The 21,059-nt window shown below is 41.5% G+C and overlaps 1 protein-coding gene across 1 annotated transcript in view; it reads right to left on the reverse strand.

Moving 5' to 3' along the window:
- The window catches only part of Rorb (RAR related orphan receptor B), a 179,799-nt gene that overhangs the window by 8,567 nt on the left and 150,173 nt on the right, over window positions 1-21,059 (reverse strand). Inside the window, exons 6-9 of the mRNA XM_060387328.1 lie at window positions 19,598-19,730; window positions 16,584-16,691; window positions 14,478-14,588; window positions 11,745-11,857 (exon numbers count right to left, since the gene is read on the reverse strand). Coding sequence (XP_060243311.1) covers window positions 11,745-11,857; window positions 14,478-14,588; window positions 16,584-16,691; window positions 19,598-19,730 — 465 coding nt within the window. The remainder of the gene's footprint in view (window positions 1-11,744; window positions 11,858-14,477; window positions 14,589-16,583; window positions 16,692-19,597; window positions 19,731-21,059) is intronic.

A 21,059-nucleotide genomic window follows, 5' to 3' on the forward strand; every position in this document is an offset into this window, starting at 1 on the left:
ACAGGGAACACTCTTATTACAGATGGGTATGGTCGTTCACACAGCTGGTTAAAGGTGGACTGCAAGGTGACAGTGATAAGATGCAGTCAAGCAAACCCATGAGATCCCCTGGCCAGCTCCCCATGCTCTGCTCTCATCAATAAGAATACATTTCAGCCTTTGAAGTGAAACAGCAAACAGACAATTACCTTGTGGTTTTCAAAATCAGAAATTTCCTCTCTTCCATTAACTTTCCCTCTACCCACTCATTAGTCTGTAACCATGCTATGGGGAACGTAAAACTGGTGTTAGGAGGAGAGCTGCTGACATTCTAAAGGGATCTAGACACATCTTTCTGATGTGAGGCTTCAAACATTCAAGGATATTTGAGGCGTCTGGCTCTGCAACCTATCTGTTTCTGCTGCTGCCTGTGGAAAAGGCCAGGAATGGAAAAAGTGAGAGTCTTTGTCTGTAGTGGGTGTCAGACTTCAGACTGAGAATCAAGACTTTATCTCCAACATTATGAACTATGTTTCTTTTCATTCACGAGACTCTACAACAATTAACTGCATGTTTATTTTGTATCAAGGCTTCACTAGACACAGGAACACACAAAACTATTAAGGATCCTGCTCATAGTGCATTTGCTAAAACACTTGGGGATTAAGTTACCACACCGACCAACACAGAGAGTGTAGTTGCAGTGAGAGTAGCGGGTGAGAAGTGGTAGTTACTCGGACGTCTTAACTTCCTGTGACAAGCCTTCGCCACGAACGTGACAGCAGGTCTGAGCAGGGAAGGAAGAGTGAGACCTGGGCAGGCACTTGAACCTCACATGCCCAGGATCAGTGGCAATGCTGGTCGTGCTGAGGGCAGCTCCGGCTTGCTGGGGCAGAAGGTGAGCATGCGTTAGAGGTTGGTGCTAATAAAGAGATGTGCGCAGCCAGACTCCAGCAGTTCTCATGACCCCTGTCCCAGTCTTCAGCTTTAAGCATAAATAAAGATGATCAGGGTACCAGTCTGAAAGACTCACTTTGAGTCTGGGGTAGAGAAGTGTCTTTTGTGTATTTTTATACGTAAACAGTTGATAAGCATCCACTTAACCGGAGCCCCCTGGGAAATTATTGAAGCTTTCTTAACCAGCTGCCTCACACGGAAGGAAACTACAACAATTTAGAAACACTTCTTGCACATTGCAGCGTCCCCAGAAATAGCTATTGAATGCGGAAAAGCTCCGAAAGCATTCTGTCATCATCTGCTGTTGAATTGATGATCTGCGGCCGGTGCTGCCGAAACTTCCAGATGCAACTGTGAAATGACTTGCCAGTCTTCAGTGCGATCAGAATCACAGAGTACTTCCTCAAAGCGCGGGTTACCGGGAACCTCTCCCAGGGATTCAGCTGCAGGATGTCAGACTCCATGCTTGAAGTAAGCATCCCCTGTGAAAACTCATGTCATGAGCCGGTAGAATAGGCCCTCAGTTACAGTGCCTTCAAAACTTGACAAGTAAATTCTGTATTCTATCTGAATCAGTCCTGTTTCCTGAGTGCCAAGGAGGTGTCACTTTCACAGGACAAAGACATTTTGATGTCTACAGAGGGAAGGCTGTATATGCTTGTTCTACTATAGGATGAAGGGTAAGTTAGGAGTTCTTGGTAACGTACAGGTACTACATAGAAATCTGGATAATGGGGCTTTGGAATCAGGCTGTCTGTGTTTGGATTGTAGTACTGCCATTCATACTTGTATAATCTTGGACTTAATTCAGCTTCATTATCAGTCAGATGTTGTGTTAGGGTTTCTATTGCCGTGAGAAAATACCATGACCAAAAGCAACTTGGGGAGGAAAGGGTTTATTTCAGCTCAGAGCCTATTAGTCCACCCCTGAGGGAAGCCATGCCAGGAACTCGGGGCAAAGACCAGGAGTCAGGCACTGAAGCAGAAGCCGAGGAGGAGTATGGCTTCCTGGTTTGCTTCTCCTGGCTTGCTCAGCCTGCTTTCCTACGCTGTCAAGGACCACTCGCCCCTTGTCAGACGGGCCTGCCCACATCAGTCATCCATCAAGAAAACATTCCACAGGCTTGATCACAGGCTGATCGGTGGGGACATTTTCTCAGTTGAGCTTCCCTCTTCCAAAATGACTCTAGTCTGTGTTACATTGACATAAAAACTAGCCAGCACAGATGGTGACTATAACATTTCCTGCTTCAGAGGGAGGCTGGGAGATGTAATGAGTCAATACACATGGCTTTATAGTACTGCTTGCCGTCTGCTGACGACACACACGATGGCTATTGTATTAGTTATTTTCTAGTCATTGCGACCAAAATACCACAGAAGAACGTCATATATAGGATCTTTATTTTGGGTCCCAGCTTCAGAAGTGCCAGCTCATCATAGCACCGAGGGAGTGGCGGGACAGAGGACATTTTCATCAAGGCAGGAAACAGAGAGTTGGGGAGGGGAGACACATATTAGAAAGCAGTTGGCCTTGGTTTATTTTGATTAGACCCTTGTCCCCGGGACCCTTATTATTTGCAGGGTCCCCGGGGTGATTTTAAATGAGAATGGCTCCCAAAGGCTCAGACATTTGAAAACTTGGTTCCTACTTGGCAGAACTGTTTTGGGAAGGATTAGGAGGGTGTGGCTCTTTTTGAAGAGGCGTGACATTGTGGGAGTGGGCTTTGTAGTTTCCAAAGCCTATGCCAGGCCCAGCAGCCCCACCCCCAACTTTTAGAAATGGATATAAGCTCTCAGTTTCTGCTCCAGAGCCATGTTTACCTGTTTGCTGCCAAATTACCTCCACGCCATGATGGTCACCGACTAACCCTCTGAAACTGTAAGCAAGCCCCAATTAAATGTTTTATTTCATATGTTGCTTTGGTCATGGTGTCTGCTAGTAGCAATAGAAAACTAACTAAGATGTCCCCAGCACATTCAGGATGGTTGTTTCTCCCTGAGTTAGCCGTCTCTGGAAGTGTGCTCACAGACATAGTGTGGTGATTCCTAATTCAGCCAGGTAGACAATGAAGTTGAGGTGTGATGCTTCTGGTTCCAGATATTGCTTCCTTCAAGGACAGAAAGGGGTAAGGCTATGCTCTTCAGTCAAAGGATGAGAACAGCAGAGAGCCACATCAATCTTTAGCCAAGCACCAAAATCTGAGGCTGAGCACGTTGTATGTCATTTCATGGGGAAAATAGCCATTTGCTTTTATTGGAAGAAGAATGCACAATCATGCTGAATTTTTGTTTTCTTGTGGCAAAAAAGTTGCTCATTGACTGATTATCAACTAGTCCAAGTTCTATGGTTCTTCAGGCATTTGCTACTTCTGTTATGAACAGATCATATGGGAAGTTAAAAGCACAAAAGCAGGACTAAAGCTTTGATGGTTGCTCACTTGACTAGGAGGAGGGAACTCTATATCGGGTGTTGGAAAGTGAATGTCGACTCCCTGCCATTTTCTGCCCAGTTCTTGGCAGAGCCTGACTCATATTCAGCTCTGCCTCTTGTGCGGGAGTTTAAACCCACTTTACATTGTTTATCTGTAGAATGGGCAGAATAGCTAGGAGACACTGTCAGCACCAACACTGAGAAGGATAGATAGCTTCATCAAACTTGTTGCCTCAGAAGAGGCTGCCTGAGACAGCTCATCAGCTGTGGGAATGCAAGCGACGGTGGGGCATCGCCACTCTGCAGGCATGAAAGGCGAGGAGGCCATGCAGAAACAGTGCCAAGCACTTGGCAGAGCCCAGAAGGGCCTAGTGGAGGAAGTGGCAAGCAGTCACTTATTGCTCATTAATATTACGTACTGCAGCTGGGGGACCCACATTTCAAAGGGAGCTCAGAGCAGCCTCAGCAGCAGTTAATGGCTCAACAACTTTTTAAACAGCTGGGGAGGTGATCCAGCAGCACTTGGAGATGGAGGGGGTAGTCAATTCGAAGTCATCACAAAATTCCTTCACATCCAAATAATCCCCATCAAAGAACTAGACAGAAGATCCATAAAAAGGCAACTTATATTCCATTTATAATGGCAAGCATTTCTTATAGGAAGGAAGCTTTAGCTTACATATACAGGGGTCTATAAGAAGAAAATGCAGCCATTTGAGCAGAGAGAACAATTCTATGATTTTTCTCCAAAGAGTGGTTTTATGAGAGAATTCACATTAAAAAAAAACTAGTCCATTTGATGTTGGGAAAATGGGACAAGCAGAGGGTAAAACAAGACATCAGGATGTCTTCATGAAGAAAGCCAACAATGTTTTGATCAAAGTGGAAGAAAGGAGAGGCTGAATACATCAATTTCACCTGTTCAGGTTCACATTTTTTAAAAGATTTTTGTATAAGCATTTGGATTAAAATAATATAGAACTTGAGATTCCTTTCCAGATCATAAACTGTCTCTCCCTCTGTCCATTATGACGGTAGAAGTTGGCATTTGGGACTGGGATTTGGAATCGGACTGACAGCATCAAGGTATTTTATAAATGTAGCCAAGACTACAAGTAACTCTAAAGTGCTTGGTGTATGTCCACATGGAGACTAGGAAGCAGCGAACTTTGGGAGAGAGAGAGAGAGAGAAGAGACAGAGTTAGAGAGACAGACAGGAGAGACAGAGACACACACAGACAGATACACACGGAGAGACAGAGAGAAAGACACAAAGAGAAACTAGAACCTCGAGACTGATAAATGTAAGGTGGGAAAAAAAACCTTAAGATTTTCCAATTCTAGTATATTCACGAGTGGGAACTGCTTTTTTAAAACAATTCTTTTATTCTTTTAAACTTGAATCCTATCCTATTTTTTTACGACTTCATCTTATTTCATTTTATTTTTTAGCTCAGTTAAACTTGACTCAGATTACATGTAACTAAAGAAATCCCACTGAACACATCCACCTGCAGCTTGAGGAAGGAAGGGCAATACGCTACACTCTGCTGTGTTACATCTGTTTATCCTGATGGACAGCGCTTGGAATGTAGGGGTACTGGTTTTATAGTATATGCTGGTCCACTGTAAGTGGCAAACACATCTGATCTCTTAAGGAGTTCCCGTCAGAAACTGCCATGCCCTGGTCCCCATGCTCTCCTGGCTCCTTTGTTCATAACACATACAGGTTGAAGTGGCAAGCCATCCCAGGAGAGAACCATGTCCCGTGAATTTTATATTTGGAATTTAAAATTTAGAGACTCCGTTAAGGTGTTTTATATAATTCTGCCTGTTCTTGCATTATTCTACTGTGTATTTACAGTTGTGTAGAGGCCCTAGGGGAGCTTTGGGGATGCCCAGACGTGGTTATAAAGGTATGTTCCATTGTAATATTCACTGAGCAATATAAGAATTTGAGAAAAAAAAATACAGACATTTAAAATTCCTTCCCAAATAGAAAAGAGAACAGCGAGATTGAGTACATAACCCCAGCGTCTCAGCAGGACTGTCTTAGTTTCTGAAAGGCTTGATTACTGATTTCAGATGAAATTGACCCCTATGCTCTAGTTACCCATCCAGGAACGCTCAGAGCACCCTCAGGCCACACTAAAACCACACACCTGGGAAAGGAAATTCACTCAAGGCCTCAAGGTTCCAATCTTAACAAAGTAGCAACTGTCTCTGACCCGATGGAAAATGTAAAAACAAAACCAAAAACCAAAAAAAAAAAAAAAAAAAAAAACCAAAAAAGCACACGCATACAAAAAACAAAACAAAACAAAAATCAAAAACCAAAAAACACACAAACAAAAAAACCCAACAATGTGAATGTCTTTCTAGTTCCCCTGGCTTCTTCAATGTTTGTTGCATGGCCTTTATAGGCCCAATAGCTGCCTCTAGTTTCATTTCATAGCGATGTTGGCGAGTCCTGGTCCTCATGGGAAGATACATTGACACTTACCTGAGAGTGGCCAGGAATGATGCAGGTAAACTTTCAAACACTAACATGTGAAATAGGGTTAAGCCTTCCATATTTTAAGCTTTTCCTTAGTAACTTAGGTTCTCATGTTCAATAAACAGTTTTCTTATTTATGTTAGAATAGACAAATGAATCCCAAGCTCAGCCTAGTGCAGGATTCCTGGGAAGTTAAAAGCCTTTGGGAGGGAGGGTGTCTCTTTCTAAGTTTATCAAACATTTAGAAGTGGATACCCACACATTAACTGTTTAGGTGCTAGAAGTGGCTTAGATTGAAATTCTGACTCTCTTGCCCACACACTGATCTATTCTCAGTAAGATACGTGATTGCTTGAGTTTTCAATTTTTCTTAAGAGTATAACTTTAAAAACTGAAAGTCAGGCTATGTGCTTCTATCAGTACAGTGCTGCACACAATAAATTCTCGGCCACTCTGAGTGATTCATTGCTTTGACCACTCACATGACTGTGACCAGTCATTGTTTTTTACTGTTATCATAGCAGTACTTTGTTCCATCATGTGACATTATATCTCATATGCACATATATTGCACATTTGATCTGTACTAAATATTTGTGAAATAAATAAACCACTATGGCCTTTTCCATGTGAGAATGTCTTCTGCAGTATAAAGCAGTGCCTGTGATGTTATATGAATAGGGGGGGGCATTGCTTCCTGCAAATTTAGGGCTTCATACTGTAGCATTTCACTTGGAAGGGGAAAGTAATGCTCATATCTTTTACTTGGGTAAGAGGTTATGCTCAGACATAGAGAAAGGAATGACAGGTTTTGTCTTGGGTAGGCAGAAGACATGAATCTCCCTTATGCCCGAACTTTAAATTCTAAATCAGCAATGTCCAATAGACATATAATAGAGAATTTTATGTTCTTGTATTTCTAATGACAACTTAGGGTAAGAACACAATTCCATGCATTCTACTTGCAGAATTGCTAGGGAAAATAAATATGTAACTAAGGCCATCTCATGACTTTAATAACCCAGAAGGCACAAAGGAGGAACTAAATTGGTGAAGGCTTATGTCAAACGTGCCTCCAGCTGTGGACCTGAGCCAGAGGCTTCATAGGGGAAGAGTAGGAAGTGAGCTTGAGGGAAAGGCTGATCCAGCCAGTTCGAAGCTTTGTCCTTGACTGTGAATATACTATCACAACATGTTCTACCTTGGACTCCCCTTCTTGTCTGCCTCCATCCCTATGGTCAGAGCAACAAGAAGGGAAGACATAGAGTGACTTAAAATGAAGAAGGTTGACAGACTGGGTCTGAGGTGACAGCCATCTGCACAGTTCAGACATTTACTGATGCTCTCCTCCCACTGGCTCTGCCTCAGCAGCAGGCCTGCTGTCCTCAACTGGACACTCACAGATCTTTACCTAGGAAGCCACTCTCCCTAAATGAGTGAGGTCGGTGCTCACCACCTCAGATGCTGAAACTGCCCTGGAAAGCTAGAGGAGAGGCTGACCCCTGGACATACACACGATCAGCTCTGCATGCTGTAGGCTCTGGCTTAGAAGATCACTCCAAACACTATGGTTATGGCACACAGTGTAAGCTTGAATATGTAGGATGTGGCAAAAATCAGCCTTTTCTCTTGATCATTACAATGGAAAACATCTAAGTAGTCCTTAAAATAACCACAGAGGACTGAGCAGTGGAGGGCAAAGAAAATGTCTGGAAGAACCTTTGTTTTTTTCCTTTGGACATCAAAGGATGTTATACTGAAGAGAACTTAAAGACCAGGCAGTTCAGCCTACTCGTTTCCCAGACAAGAAAAGTGAAGCCCAGAAACAGATGGGCTGCCTCCTCTAGTCATATGGGGCTTAAAAATATATGTCTATTTATTTTTTCATGAAAGTGACCAGTGTTATCTCATTTCCTGGCTTCTCAAATTCAGGATCCTGCCCAATCTAACTATTATTTATAGTGTGAGCGAGCCCTCTACTTTCCTACCTCTGTAGTGCCCATTCTCCAATTTCCCCATCATCTACTTCCATCTTGTGAAAAGTTTCCACCCCTCAGTGATGACATCAAACATATTATTCCTTATATAGACGTTTCCATAGTGAAGTAAAATTCCTTCCAACACCAATCCTATCCCAATAAAGCAATAGCTTACACATTTCCTTTTATGGACTGGATAGAACACTTAGTCCTTTAAGTACCCCAAGACATTGGTGACACTTTCAGTCTTATTATATAGACTGAAATATATATAGAGTTTGAACCCTATGGTTCAGGTCCTTAGCTAACACAGCTCTATAGCTGTGATGGTTTATTAATAATATGGCACATATTAATATACTTATGAGGAGAGGAAAATTTATTCTTTGATAGTTTTTGCCTTTATGATACTTAAAAACTGATCAATATTTAGACACTGAAGGGTCTAAATATGGATTAATGGATACAGAGGTGACCATGAAGGAATAAGAAAAGTTTCTGTAAAGATGGGAAAAGTCTACAGTGGGGTGGAATGGTTTTCTCTTGAACTTAGTGAAAAGTATTCTTTTTGGGGAGTTCTGTTGGACAGTGTTAGTTTTTCTTGGGTCTTAAATGTTTTCCAATGGTGCATGTGGTAAGTGCTTGTTCACAAGCCTGCGGTGTTTTTGGGAGGAGGGGAGCCCTTTAGCAAATGGGGCATAGAGAAAGGAAGCTACGTAACCGGGGACATGGGCTTTTGGAGGGGAGTCTTCCCTTTTCTTGACTTGCTCCTTCCATCTGGCCATCACAAAGTGAGAAACCTCCCTCCGTCATATGTTCCTGCTGTGGCACTGTCTCCCTCGAGACTGCAAAATTACAATGAAGTGATCATGGACCGGAACCTCTGAAACCACGAGCCAAAGCAAACCGTCCCGTTTTATACATTGTTAATGCCAGGCCTTTTGTCACAAAGGCAGCAAGCTGACGTATACAATGTCCCAAACACTAATAGCACCTGTGTCTTAGAATATTAAGTAAAGACTAGATGGATTCATGCCTACACTTGACTATGGATCTCAAACATAGACAAACGAAGTTGCCTATCTGAATTTATTGGGTACAAATGGGGATCTATTCTTCATCATTTTGGTCTTTCCACATTAGCTAGTAGAATCTCATTAATGTGATGGCTATTATAAAGAACAGTCTTGAAGAAGAACTCAGCATCTACACATGAACTCTGGTTATGCTTCATCATCTGGCTCCAGGGAATGGTACACCAGAAATAATCCTTGTCTAGAGTTGTTCCTGGATCTGATTTTCTAAAAACATCTTTTTATTAAAAAGAATAGAATTGGGTATTTTTCCTCTCTCTAAGGCTGAAGAAAGCAGTTTAAAGCTGATCTATAGAATCAATATTATAATTGTTTTATTGACATCAAATATATTACATTTGTCGATTTTCTAAAACCTCAAGTAGTTCAAATCATGACCCAGAAGCCAAGATTTAGGAACTAGAGCAAATGAATAAACAAACACATTTAACCTCCCACGAGGAGCCAGAAGCTTAATCTCATAAAACACCTGTTCAGAAGCATGGCATTCCAATCCTTCTTGTACAGATCTTGAGAGCATGGTTTTTAGGCAAGCACACAACCTTCCCAAGCAGAATAGCAAGAACCTTTGTTTAACTCTGTTTTCCTTAAGACCTTGACCTTAGGATGTAAGTGCAGAGACCAAAACTTTTGCGAGATCCAAAGCACAGGCAAGAAAAATTACTGGACAAAGGAGAAAGAAAAAGAACTGCAGGGGGTGATATGGTCAAAGTACATTATGTATTTGTATGGAAATGTCCTTATGAAATCTAGTACCATGAATAATGCACCAAGAGAAAAGGAAACACCCACTGCATCAACTCGCTGGATATACTTAACATCTACAAGCTAGAAAGCAATTAATGACTCATAGGAAGATATTCATATTGCTGCATTTTCTGCCCAGAGAGGCTAGCAGTAGGTTCAGGCTTTACTTTTGATGGGATGAAAACTGAGGTACGGAGAGCAAGTAACTTGATCTTAGGAAAAGTTCGGTAGAAGGAAGCTACCACTGCAAAGTGGTGTGGAAATGTTCTTCCTGGTGATATGTTAATTTTAACAAACTTTATCATAATGAAGCAGCATATTTAACTCGTGGATTTTTTTATAGCAGTTCTCAGTATGTGCAAAGTAAAAACTGATGATGTTGCCGCATAGTCTTTTACCTCTCCTTTTTTAAAAATAAAGAACTCCAAGGGCAGAGTGGGAGGTCTTAATGATAAAAATATAAAAGAGTAGGATTTCTATTATCTTTAACCAGGAATAAGTTGAATTTCCTAGTTTCTTACCTTCTGAAGATTTTGATTCTTAAGAAATCAGAGACATGTTAAAATTTAAAGTAACGTCCCTCTAACAAATTCTAGTACTTGAGAAATCGGTTTAGGATTTAAAATAATGCTGAATGTCAATCACTGACACTTTACATACATGACCACTTTACTTTGGTAAGCAGCTTTTCTCAACACTATTCTGTTGTGTTAGAAATTTCCTGGGAAATTGAAAACATTTTATCCTGAAAGGAAGCTCCTTAAGTAGGGAGGTAAACAACTCAATAGCTTCAGGAAGTCCCTGAAGCTGACCAGATTCTCTAGGCACCGCCCTAGAGAATAAAAGCAGAGAGTCCTTCTGAGACTGGTAGGGCTAAACTGCAAAGACTCTCAGAAGAACTGGACTGCAAAGAAGACCTGTGGTCAGACCAGCTGCCTGGGAGAGGTTTAGACCAGAGTCACTTGGAAAGAACACCCTCCACACTACTGAGCTGCCTGCAGGCTATACAGTGTGCCCCAGCTTTCCAGCTTATGTGACCTGTCACCTGAGCTGGGGTGAGCCTTTGTGATGCAGCTGTCTTTGAGACCTTTCTCCTACTGTAAGTAACCTCTCACTCATGTTCCTGTAAGTGACCTGATAAAACTCTGCAGTTCACCAATTTGGACTTTGGTAGTATCCATGGTCTGTTGTGGGCTTTCTATCTGAGAAAAGTAGACACATGTGTTGCATTTCCCCGGAAATGTTGTCACACAGCATCCTCTTGAAGATGATCATTCTCTGTTAAGCTAAATCAAGAGATGGGTTTCATGTTGCATGCATTCACCCCTGGTATGCCCACAGGTTGAAATAACCCCAGGGCAAGTCCTACATGAAGAGATCAGAGCGTAAGGGAAATCAAGAGTTCATCAGGCTTATCTTCGTCCCTGAGTAGGATGGCTGCTATGACATCTGAGAGAAAACCAGACTGTATCTAGTAGAACCTGATAGTGGCATGCTGCTTCCCATGGCAGACCACTCCTGTTTTCAGAAAGCCACACACAGCGTTTGATGCTTCTTTCTAATTGTGAATAAAAATCTAAGTAATTTCAATGTTGGCCCAGACCTGAATCTGAGAGTGGTGCAACCTTCCCTTTCCTCACAGTTAAATTTGAACACTTGTTCCCCTGCCTCATGCATCTGTTCCTCTGATGACGCTGATGTACCTGTGGGATATCAGTTTTGTCTCCCTGTCTTCTCGGGCTCTGATCTGTCAATATGTTCTTTCTCCAGGAAAGCAATTCTCCCCAGCCAGGCATGGTTGTACATACACCTGTAACCTTGGCATTTGGTAAGCTGAGGTGGGGAGTGTGGGGGACCGTGAGATCAAGGTTACGCTGAGGGAGATAGCCAGGCCCCGTCTTAACAACCAACCAACCAAACCCCCAAACAACTCCTTGAACAAAGCCGCTCTTTTCTCAATGTCTCAGACTTTACTGAGACACTGAGCAGCCCGTGCTGTTGAGAAATTCCCCTTGCTCATGTAGGTTTCTGTTGTGGACAGCAGGTATGTGACTTACCTTTGCCAGGGTCTCATCATCCAGGTGATTCTTCTGAATCACGTGTTGAAGTGCAAAATAAATTTTTTCCTGAAGCTTTTGAACTTTTCTTGGTTCAATCAGCCAGGCTCGGTCTGATAAGGAGAAGCCAAGAGCATAAGGAAAGGGCAGGTAAGGTTTGCTTACACGTATGGATGCTGACTTTCAGACCCATCTCAAATCACTTGGCTTTAAGTTGCTTTTGAAGTTACATAATTATTTATGTGAAACATGAATAGCTTATAAACAATAATGCACATGGTATAATGATACAGGGAAGGCATTTGAGCCAAACAGACTCTTTCTTTGCCTAGTGTTGGTGACTGCTTCAATGTCTCCTCTTTCCTCCAGACAGATGCTTAGATTTTCTTTCAAAGCAGAAATAAAGGATTCAAAACCATATAGGAACACTATTAGTAATCATGGTCCCCTTCCTTAGCTTATTTATTCCTTCATCAGACATAAAGTTGACACCATGCTATAATTTACGTAATACAGAGCACAGACATCAATTTCAGAAACGTGCTTCCTGTCCTGAATTAAATGATAGGTCAGTTACCCTCTCCTTCTTTCCTTTCTCCTGTATACTTCCTTTTTCCTTTCTTCTTTTTCTGTTTAGGAGATTGATACAGCGTGGTGACAAAGTGTAGTCTGCTGTCATTGCCTCAGTTTGGTCAGGGGACTCTGGGAGTCTCCAAATGCTGAACAAGTGCTCATGGAAAGGCACTTGGCCATGCTCCTCCTGAACATAGTTCAGGTCAGGTGAGAAACTTGATTCTGTAATCCTAGACGAGGCGAGGACAACTCAAGCCGAGAGTTAAGCAAACCCTTACGTAAGTGAGCACAAAGGACTTCAGTGACGATTGTCCATCAGAATAAATTATGTTCCCTTTGTCTTCCCTAAGCTATTTGGAAGTAAATAAACAGTAGCTATTAAGTGACTAGCCTGGGGAAAAGTGGGGTCTGACTTAGGAGGACACAAATCTATCTTCTGCCTCCTCTAAGCATGGCACTATGCCAAGATGACAAACAGGCTTCTTGACATTGTGAATCCTTGGAATGTGGGTCTGCTATCAGGGCTGGAAGACTCCCCACTAGGCATAGAGAGTAAAACAAATAGAATACTTCTAAACTCTTCAGAGAATGAGGACAGCATCTCTATCTTTTAAAAGACGTTAAGGAGTTCACTTGGTTTCTAACTCATGGAGACCAGCCTGGCTTTCGTGGGATGGTCATTTCCATAGCCTTTTCAAGCTGAAGATGGCGTGTCTTCAGCATTTGCTGCTAGGGGTTTACTGAGTTCCACAAACGTGCTCAAAGGGGATAGGGAGGCTTTGTAAGGCTGTTCCTTTGAATGAGCAGGAAACAGCAGGGGCTGTCTTCTGCTTCCATAAAAGCCATCTTCCATGGAGCAGCGCTCAGGGCAGACAATTAAATGCAATGAGAACATGAGAGGACATTATTTGGTGTGTAGTAGCTATTAAAAAAAGGCCTTAAAAAAACCTTCTCTATCTGTGTCCATGCTTCTGGGACTTTCTGTCTTTGATGAAAAGGGTCAAATAAAAACCAGAAACAAAATTTTGAAGACTTGGTTGGACTATCAATGATCATATTGTAAGTAAGACAGCCTCTGCCTAGGAAAGTGCATATAGTGAATATAGCTAGGATGACATGTCAAATATATCATAGAATTATAATTATGTAAAGACTATTTCATCCATCACTACTGAAAAAATGTATGTAAAGGATTGATCTCAGAGAGAAATGGATTACAGGAAGAATAAATCTTAAAAATGGAGGGGGTTCGTTCTTCATTCAAGAGAGCTGACAATGAACTGTTATGCCACATATCTGACAGGCAGGTGCTTGAGTGATTCTGACTGAAGAGGGATCACATGGTTATTATCATATGATTTTCATCATGTTATTATTATTAGGCTGTTTATTGTTACACTTTAAGCTCCCCGTACATGTTGAAGTGTGTCTGTCGCTACAGTTTTATTTGATCCAAAAAATGTCACGTTTTAGCTTTGGAAAACAGTTTAGTATTTTGCTACATTTTAGAGCTAGAGAAGATGCCCCCCCCCATCGCTTCTGTCACCTTATTTTATCAACGAGGGAACTACAGCTTTGGAGTCACAAGATAAATGATGCCTGCCACCATGTCTGAGATTCTTTCTCTCCCACCAAGCAAGGCCCTAACCACAGCTATCCTTCCCCTACAAAACACTTAATATTGCTAAGGAAAGGGGCAATTCATTTATCTTGAAAAGATTATTCTAGTGGGTGGAAAAGTAAAAAAAAAAGATAATTAAAGTTCCTATACTTGGTCTTTCATTTAGGTATTTTTTTGTAAGTTTCACACTATTGGACTATATATTAAAAATTATTTCCTTTATTCTTAAACTCAAAATAGAACCCAGTTGCTCAGTGAAGCCACTATTCATTTTTATTATTTGTTGAGGAATAATTTTGCTTACCTGGATCTGGGGTGATTCCTGTTACCTCTGATATTCTTGTTTTAGGGGGAAAATTGGCCATTAATAAACGTAAAGCTACTTGCCTTTGCATTGTCCAAAAATATCAAACAATTGCTAGAGAAAATACAGTCTCTTTAAAGTTATTTCTTGAACACTTAGGCTTGGGTAGGTGTAATTGATGTTAAAGATAGTGAAGCAGGTTTAAAAAGAAGGTAAGAGACTGGAGCCTTCCTACCTGGGGATATCAGAACAGCAGAGGAGAACAAAGCGATCTCCTCCTCAGTCAGCTGCAAGGAACACAGATTCTTCGCAAAGTCAAAGGCTTCATTCACTAGGTCATCAGAACCTAAAAGGAAGAAGAAATCTTAAACAGAAATAGTTGAATTTGGAAGGGGGCACAGTAAGAAATACCTCATTATCAAGCAGGTACTCAAGGGTTTGAATATTAGACACCAAGGCAGGACATTTTAAAATCCCCAGTCACACGAAGAGAAATGATATTAAGTGTGAAATGAGGAAAGCGGGCAACAGCTTTGCCGGGTAACTGAAGATAACGTTAGTGGTGAGGGAGTAAAATACCGGTTAGGGAGTATTCCACGTAACATCAGCTGGGAACACATAACCCGAGTCCTAACTTCTGAAAACATTTCTACCTAAAAACTTGTAAGTAAGCTAGATTTGGGGGGCACATGTGTAGGGTGCCAGCACTCAGGAAGATGAGGCCCGAGGACTGCAAGTTTGAGGTCAGCCTGGAGACAGGGTGAGACTTCATCTCATACCTATAAGGGCCACCAACACGACTGCCTAGACATGAACGGAATAAGGACAACAATGGACCTGCCAAGAGGGTTCTTCCTACACAAAGAACCGGAGGCAACTAAGGAATCCTGAGAGTGGGAGAAAGTCATTCCCAGGAATTGGTCAAATGCCAAATGGTCAGATACACAAGTAACATTACACAGATGGAGCAAGTTATGTTTAGAAATATTTGTGTATGTACTTATGTGTTTGTAATAACAGTTAATTAAAAAGCCATGAATTTAAGAGAAAGCAAGGAGGAGGAAAGGGAAGAGAAAAAAAATGAAAATGTATTGTAAGCCCAACAGTAAAAGAAAAATGAAAAAAAAAATTCAGCAAGTGACTTAGACTAGAACCACAGCTTTCATAGGAAAGCTAGAGCATTCCACATTGGGCTCAGGGAGAATTTGTAGTGGCACTCACGCCTGGCAGCATGAGGTATCCAGGCTTCAAACTGAGACATAATACAAAACGCTAATGAACTGTTTTTATGTTCATGCCCCTCCCCCCATTAGACTGATTTTTTTTCCTTGTCTAATTAAATATCTCACAGGTCAGTTTCTTAGTCATTGTGGATTTTGGCAAAATAGCATTGTATCTCTGCACTGATCTCTATAAATGTTTATTTGATGAAGCTGGAAATATCCCGAAGCTGCTTGCCAAGTCTTTTCCTCCTTTCTTGAAAATCTAGCCTTGGGAAGGACATGGAAGCATATCAGCTGTGGAAGGGGAATGTTGCCAGCCCATTGGGCTTGCTGTTGGCTGCCATATCAGCTAACAGCACAAGAGGTGAAAGGGCAGTGGCTTCTTTGATGTCAGCTGTGGAACAAGTGGCCCTATAATTTGTTCAGACCTTCCCTGGCACCAGCCCATCTTTGCTAATGCTATCATCCATGCCTAATCTTGATGACTGGATACTCTGGAGATGGATCCTGCTGGTGTGGCACACAGGCATGGTCTCTGGGCCAATCTGACCATGTCAGTACCAACTCTGTCTGTGCCCCCAGAAACTCACAAGATCACAGTCAGATACACAGTCTTCTGAGTGAGAAACAAGTACACCAACAAGTACAGGCTGTTGTGGCAATTATACATGGTTGTCGCTCTTTATCTTGAGCAGTAATTATGAATTTACTTAGGAAACTTACAGGTCACTCCTAAAGAACAGCAGCAGTCTGCATAGCATGCTCTGTTGAGCAGTAAAGCAGCAGCCAGAAAAATGGTGGTTAAACAAAGAGTGATCTAGAGTAGAGACCCAATCTGATTCATTTAGCATCAGAAATTGTTTTTTTCCACAAGGCCTCAGTTGGGCCAGTTTTAATAGGGTTCGTGGTTCTTTCCTTCCTTCCTGATTAGGAACTGTGATTACAGGATCTCTGGATGGTTGGATGAAAAACTGGATACTCAGCTTGTCCAATGCCAATCAAATAATGAGATTTTAGCTTCTACCAAAGAATCAAGGCACTATCATTTGCTGTTTTAGCCTAAGCAGGGAAGCTGGGGGCACTTAGTAAAAGTGTGTTGTCATCCAAGGGAAATTTACCTAAGGCTTTGAACATTTGCATTCCTCCATATTTTCCTTCAAACAGAACAGTGTTGTTTAGTGGGTTGAAGGCACGGCACATTCTCACTAAAACCACTTCCAAGCAACCTATGAGATAAAAAGGAATTAAAAAATGCATACACATATGTAATAGATCCAGCAATAAAATGGTCGTTAGTGCATATTATACAGAGTTAAAATAATTAAAATGCAGATATCATATAGCCAACAATAAAGTGCTCCTAGCACATATGAGACAGGAAACATTTTGCAATTTTACTTTTTAGATACAGGATCTCCTTGTGTAGCCCATGTTGGTTTAGACTCATGGTTCTCCTGCCTCAGCCCCCAAGTTCTGGGATGTGTCCCGAAACCTAGGATCTTTCAAGAGATTCCTTCTTCAAAAGTAGTTACTTTAGGGGCCCAGAGAGGTGGCACAGCTGCTGAGCTGCATTGCTCTTCCAGGGGACCAAAGTTGGGTTCCCAGCGCCGTGTCAGGAATCTCCCACTCCAGGGAATCTTATACTCTCTTTTGTCCTCTACAGGTACCACTGCACATGTGGCAGCCACAGGCACACTCCCCTCCCACACACTCCCACACACAGACACAGAGTAATAATTTTTAAAATAAAGATCTTTTGATACTTAAAGAGCTAAAGAGAATATATTTTAAAGATGGCTGAAGTGGAAGGCAGATAACGTTTTGTGTAGAGTGAACCACTTCATTTGATTTTTTTTTTGACCAATTTTAAACTTCACTCTAGCTTTTGAACTTTGATAAGTGGCTCAGGAAGGACTTGTCAGCCATATCTAGTCTATGAGTATCTGGAAAAACTCACCTCTGAGTTTTTGCCATATGAAACAGCAGTAGTTTTTGGGGGGTAATTTCATTCGTTCTTTCATTGTGTAGGACCAAGGAAAGCTCCTGGCACATAGTAGGTGCTTGATAACATTGACTGAATGAATTAATTTACTGCCTTTGTTTGTCCTCTCAACGTATTTTTTATATACCAAGGTACTACTGCTGCACAGTTTCTCCATGTTTTGGAGATGTGAGCTTTGTTCCATTTGAAGGTGAGAGACTCCAGAATCCAAAATTCCTGTGAGAAGATTGTACAGCTGATTGGGGGTGTCTATGCTACCTTCCTTTTGCCCTCACTTTACATTTATGTTTGTATTTTATTTCCTATGTTTTGCTGAATTTTCTTTACTCTTAGCCTGTGGATTTAAAGACAGGAGAAAATGCACAAGTATTAACCCAGCATAGTCATCTTGACACCAATGGAAAGAGATACCAGTTATTGTTTATCTGTACTATGAAAGACAGTTTTCTGGCCTCCTTACAGTCATTATCTTATTTGCTACTTGCAATGACCATTTCAAGTGAATTTTACATAGTTCCATATATACAGGAGGCTTTAAGGTCCTAAGTAATTTACACTGGAGACAACACTTATAAAGAAGGCAGAGATGATAATGATCATGTAATTCAGTAGCCCTGAGATACCAGCCATGAGTTGGTGATATATGAATCTCAGGAATGCCCTGGACTGTGTTCCCCTTTAACAGTACTCCTTCCATAGCCTGCGATGGTGGCTGAATCGCTGAACTGTTGTGAAAAACTCCTTTGTTGCATTTGATACAATTCCTAGTTTGGAGTTCTGTTTCTAGTCCCATTCCTTATTTTAAAGGTTAGAACACTGATATCTTAAGGTGTTATTTCAAGGTTACACATCAAATGGGTCAGATCCTAGTTTTTGCTGAGAGTCACAGGAATATCCTCTATTCTATATACCTCCAAAACCTTACTATAGGAGCCATGACTGGGACATTGGACCCTGGGCAGGCCTTCATGATGGCATCAACTGAGAGAGGACGGTGTACATAGCCTAATGTTACTTCTTAAGGTATGTCAGAAGATTAGAGGAACGCCTGCTGTGTCGTTGTAGAATTCTGGCTTCTGGAGCCCCATGACTATTCCGTCTGGAAGTCCAGGCCATCTGTGAAGACATCTTTCCTATAGGGACAGCAACTGAAGCCCCAACACAGAGCCTTTGCTGATGCCAGGCTGTCTCCAGCAGATTGTCTTCTATGTGAGCAAAAATGTAAACTCTCCTGTCCACTTTATTTCACTTTGAGAGCAAAATAAATAAATGATTATTTAACTAAATTTTAGGATGGTTAGATAACTGGTAACACTGAAATCAGTTCTTGAGTCAAAGTTTCTGCCCATTTGTATCATTGGTTAAGAAATCAACATTATGTTGCCATAACAACTCTATGTGGCCCATGTTCAAATACCACCTTTTTCATGATTTGTGATATTTAACACAGCCTTTTACCGTTCTTCATGTTTACATTTTTTGCTTCAAGTATGAATTGATACCAGTCTCAGAGGAATAAATGAGACAGCACATGTAGATGCATGTGGGAAAGGGATGTTATTTTCAGTGTAGATGAGTCCAGGAAGATGAACTCAAGTGCTAGTATGTTCCAATTTTCTTTTCAAAGGGATCCAAGAAAGACACAAGCACTTTACTTTCCTGGAAGGGCAACAACAGCTTCAGCATTAATCCTATGTGTTAAAGAGAGCATCAAAGAGGAAGGAAGGATCCCAACACAGGAGTTTCTTCCAGTAGATCCAGGCTGCAGGCTATTCTCATTAAAATGATTGGACATGACCACGGAGGCCAAACTCAGCCAGCCTGGATGTTTTTGTTCCGTTGCAGGAGGCAAGGAGCTGGTTTTAGCGCCAGCTCAGCAATTCAGCCACCTTGACACACTAATTGCTTTCACTGCCTGTCAAGCTGGGCATCTCAGCCTCCGCAATTAATAGCTCTACTTTCAATAAGCAAAATTGTATTTGACTTCAAAGGGGGAAATGAATGAATATCAGGGCGTTTTTATTACCGAGTTTCCTGAGGGAGTTAGCTGACAGTGTGGGTGGTAAAAGACCTACCTGTGGGAGCAGGGTTTTCGGGGAGAGCGTCAAACAAACAGGTCACAAGGCTCACCTGACTTCAGGAGTAAGATCTGATCGTTCTGACACAGCTCCATGAAGCCTGTGATCCGCTTTGCGAACTCCACCACGTACTGGATGGCGTGGGTGATCTGGATGGCACACTGTTGCCACAGGGCCTCCCTGGACTGAAGCAGAGGACACAGTGCTTGGACTGACCTCCTCCAAGGTGCCTGCCCCACTCCCGCTTGTCACTGCCACCCAAGGTGGGAAAGTCAATTGATTTTTTCTTTCTTTCCCTTTCAATTATTTGAATTCCATTATGCTCAATTATCAAAGTACTAAAGCCAAATTAGGAGAAACTATGTTTACTGAATGCAAAACAATTGTTTTTAATGACTATTTTCCCCATTTCTTACTGCAACAATTCAGTCTTAGTCCACTAGCTAAAAAGAAACCCCATGTTCAGGAAGAGTGATTTCCTCCTAGTGTCTACCATAATATTGTCTTTACAGGAATCTGGACATAATATTTTTATGTTGTGTTCTTTCCACAGCATTTAAGAAAAGGAATATCTTGATATTTTGGTTGTCAATTATTTTATGGAGGAGGGGAAAGTTTTCCCGTGCAGTCCAGGTTGGCCTAGAACAGAACCTGGACCTCAAGGGGGCCTCAGATTCAAAAGATCCTTCTGCCCTTGCCTCCTGAGTTCTGGAATTACAGGCAGAAGCCACCAAATTTGAGTTAGAATTTTCTTTGTTTATTTTGTTTCAAATCACTTTAGTAAGTAACATAGAACCCTCAACTATATTTTAATACTTGAGTTATTTTCTTTGAAGTAAGAAACCTAAATCTATGTGGCTGTGAAGTCTACTTTTTATGGATCTTCTTATGTCTGTTTTTATAATTATATAAAAGTAGCAAGAATGAGATCAGCATGTTGACTAAATCATACGTTTAGATAAATACATTTACTTTTTTACTAAATTTCCATCAACTGGTGATATCTTGCGGTTGGCAATCTCAGCTTGAAGTCAAGTAATAGGAATCCTGAGCCTTCAGGAGCAATGCTTTCCCTTAAATGTGTCTAGTATAGGTAGAGAAGCAGGATATTACAAATAGTATAGGGTAAACTACCCTTTCATAGGGCCATTTTCAAAAATGTTGGGCAAGAATAAAACTGTAGAATGCTTTGTTCCCTGTGTTTGTTTAGCAACCCTTGGGCATCATTTTTGTTGTAATCATCTAATGTTTTCTGTTCCTTGGCTCAACTCATGACTACCATGAGAAGTCCAAACCATGTGACAAGGACATCATATCCCATCATTCAGACTGGGCCATATCTTTCAATCTGGGCAGTTTGCCTTCTAGGGAACTTTTGGCATCAAGCAGACATTTCTGTTTTTCACGCTGTGTGAGGACTGTTGTGTTGTGGATACCCTCAGTCAGTAGAAACTGGAGAGGCAGTGAATTGCCCCTACAATGCACAGAGTAGCCCAGTAGTAAAAAAATGCTCA

The sequence above is a fragment of the Meriones unguiculatus genome, chromosome 1 (genome assembly GCF_030254825.1).
Source record: "Meriones unguiculatus strain TT.TT164.6M chromosome 1, Bangor_MerUng_6.1, whole genome shotgun sequence".
Classification (NCBI taxonomy): domain Eukaryota; kingdom Metazoa; phylum Chordata; class Mammalia; order Rodentia; family Muridae; genus Meriones; species Meriones unguiculatus.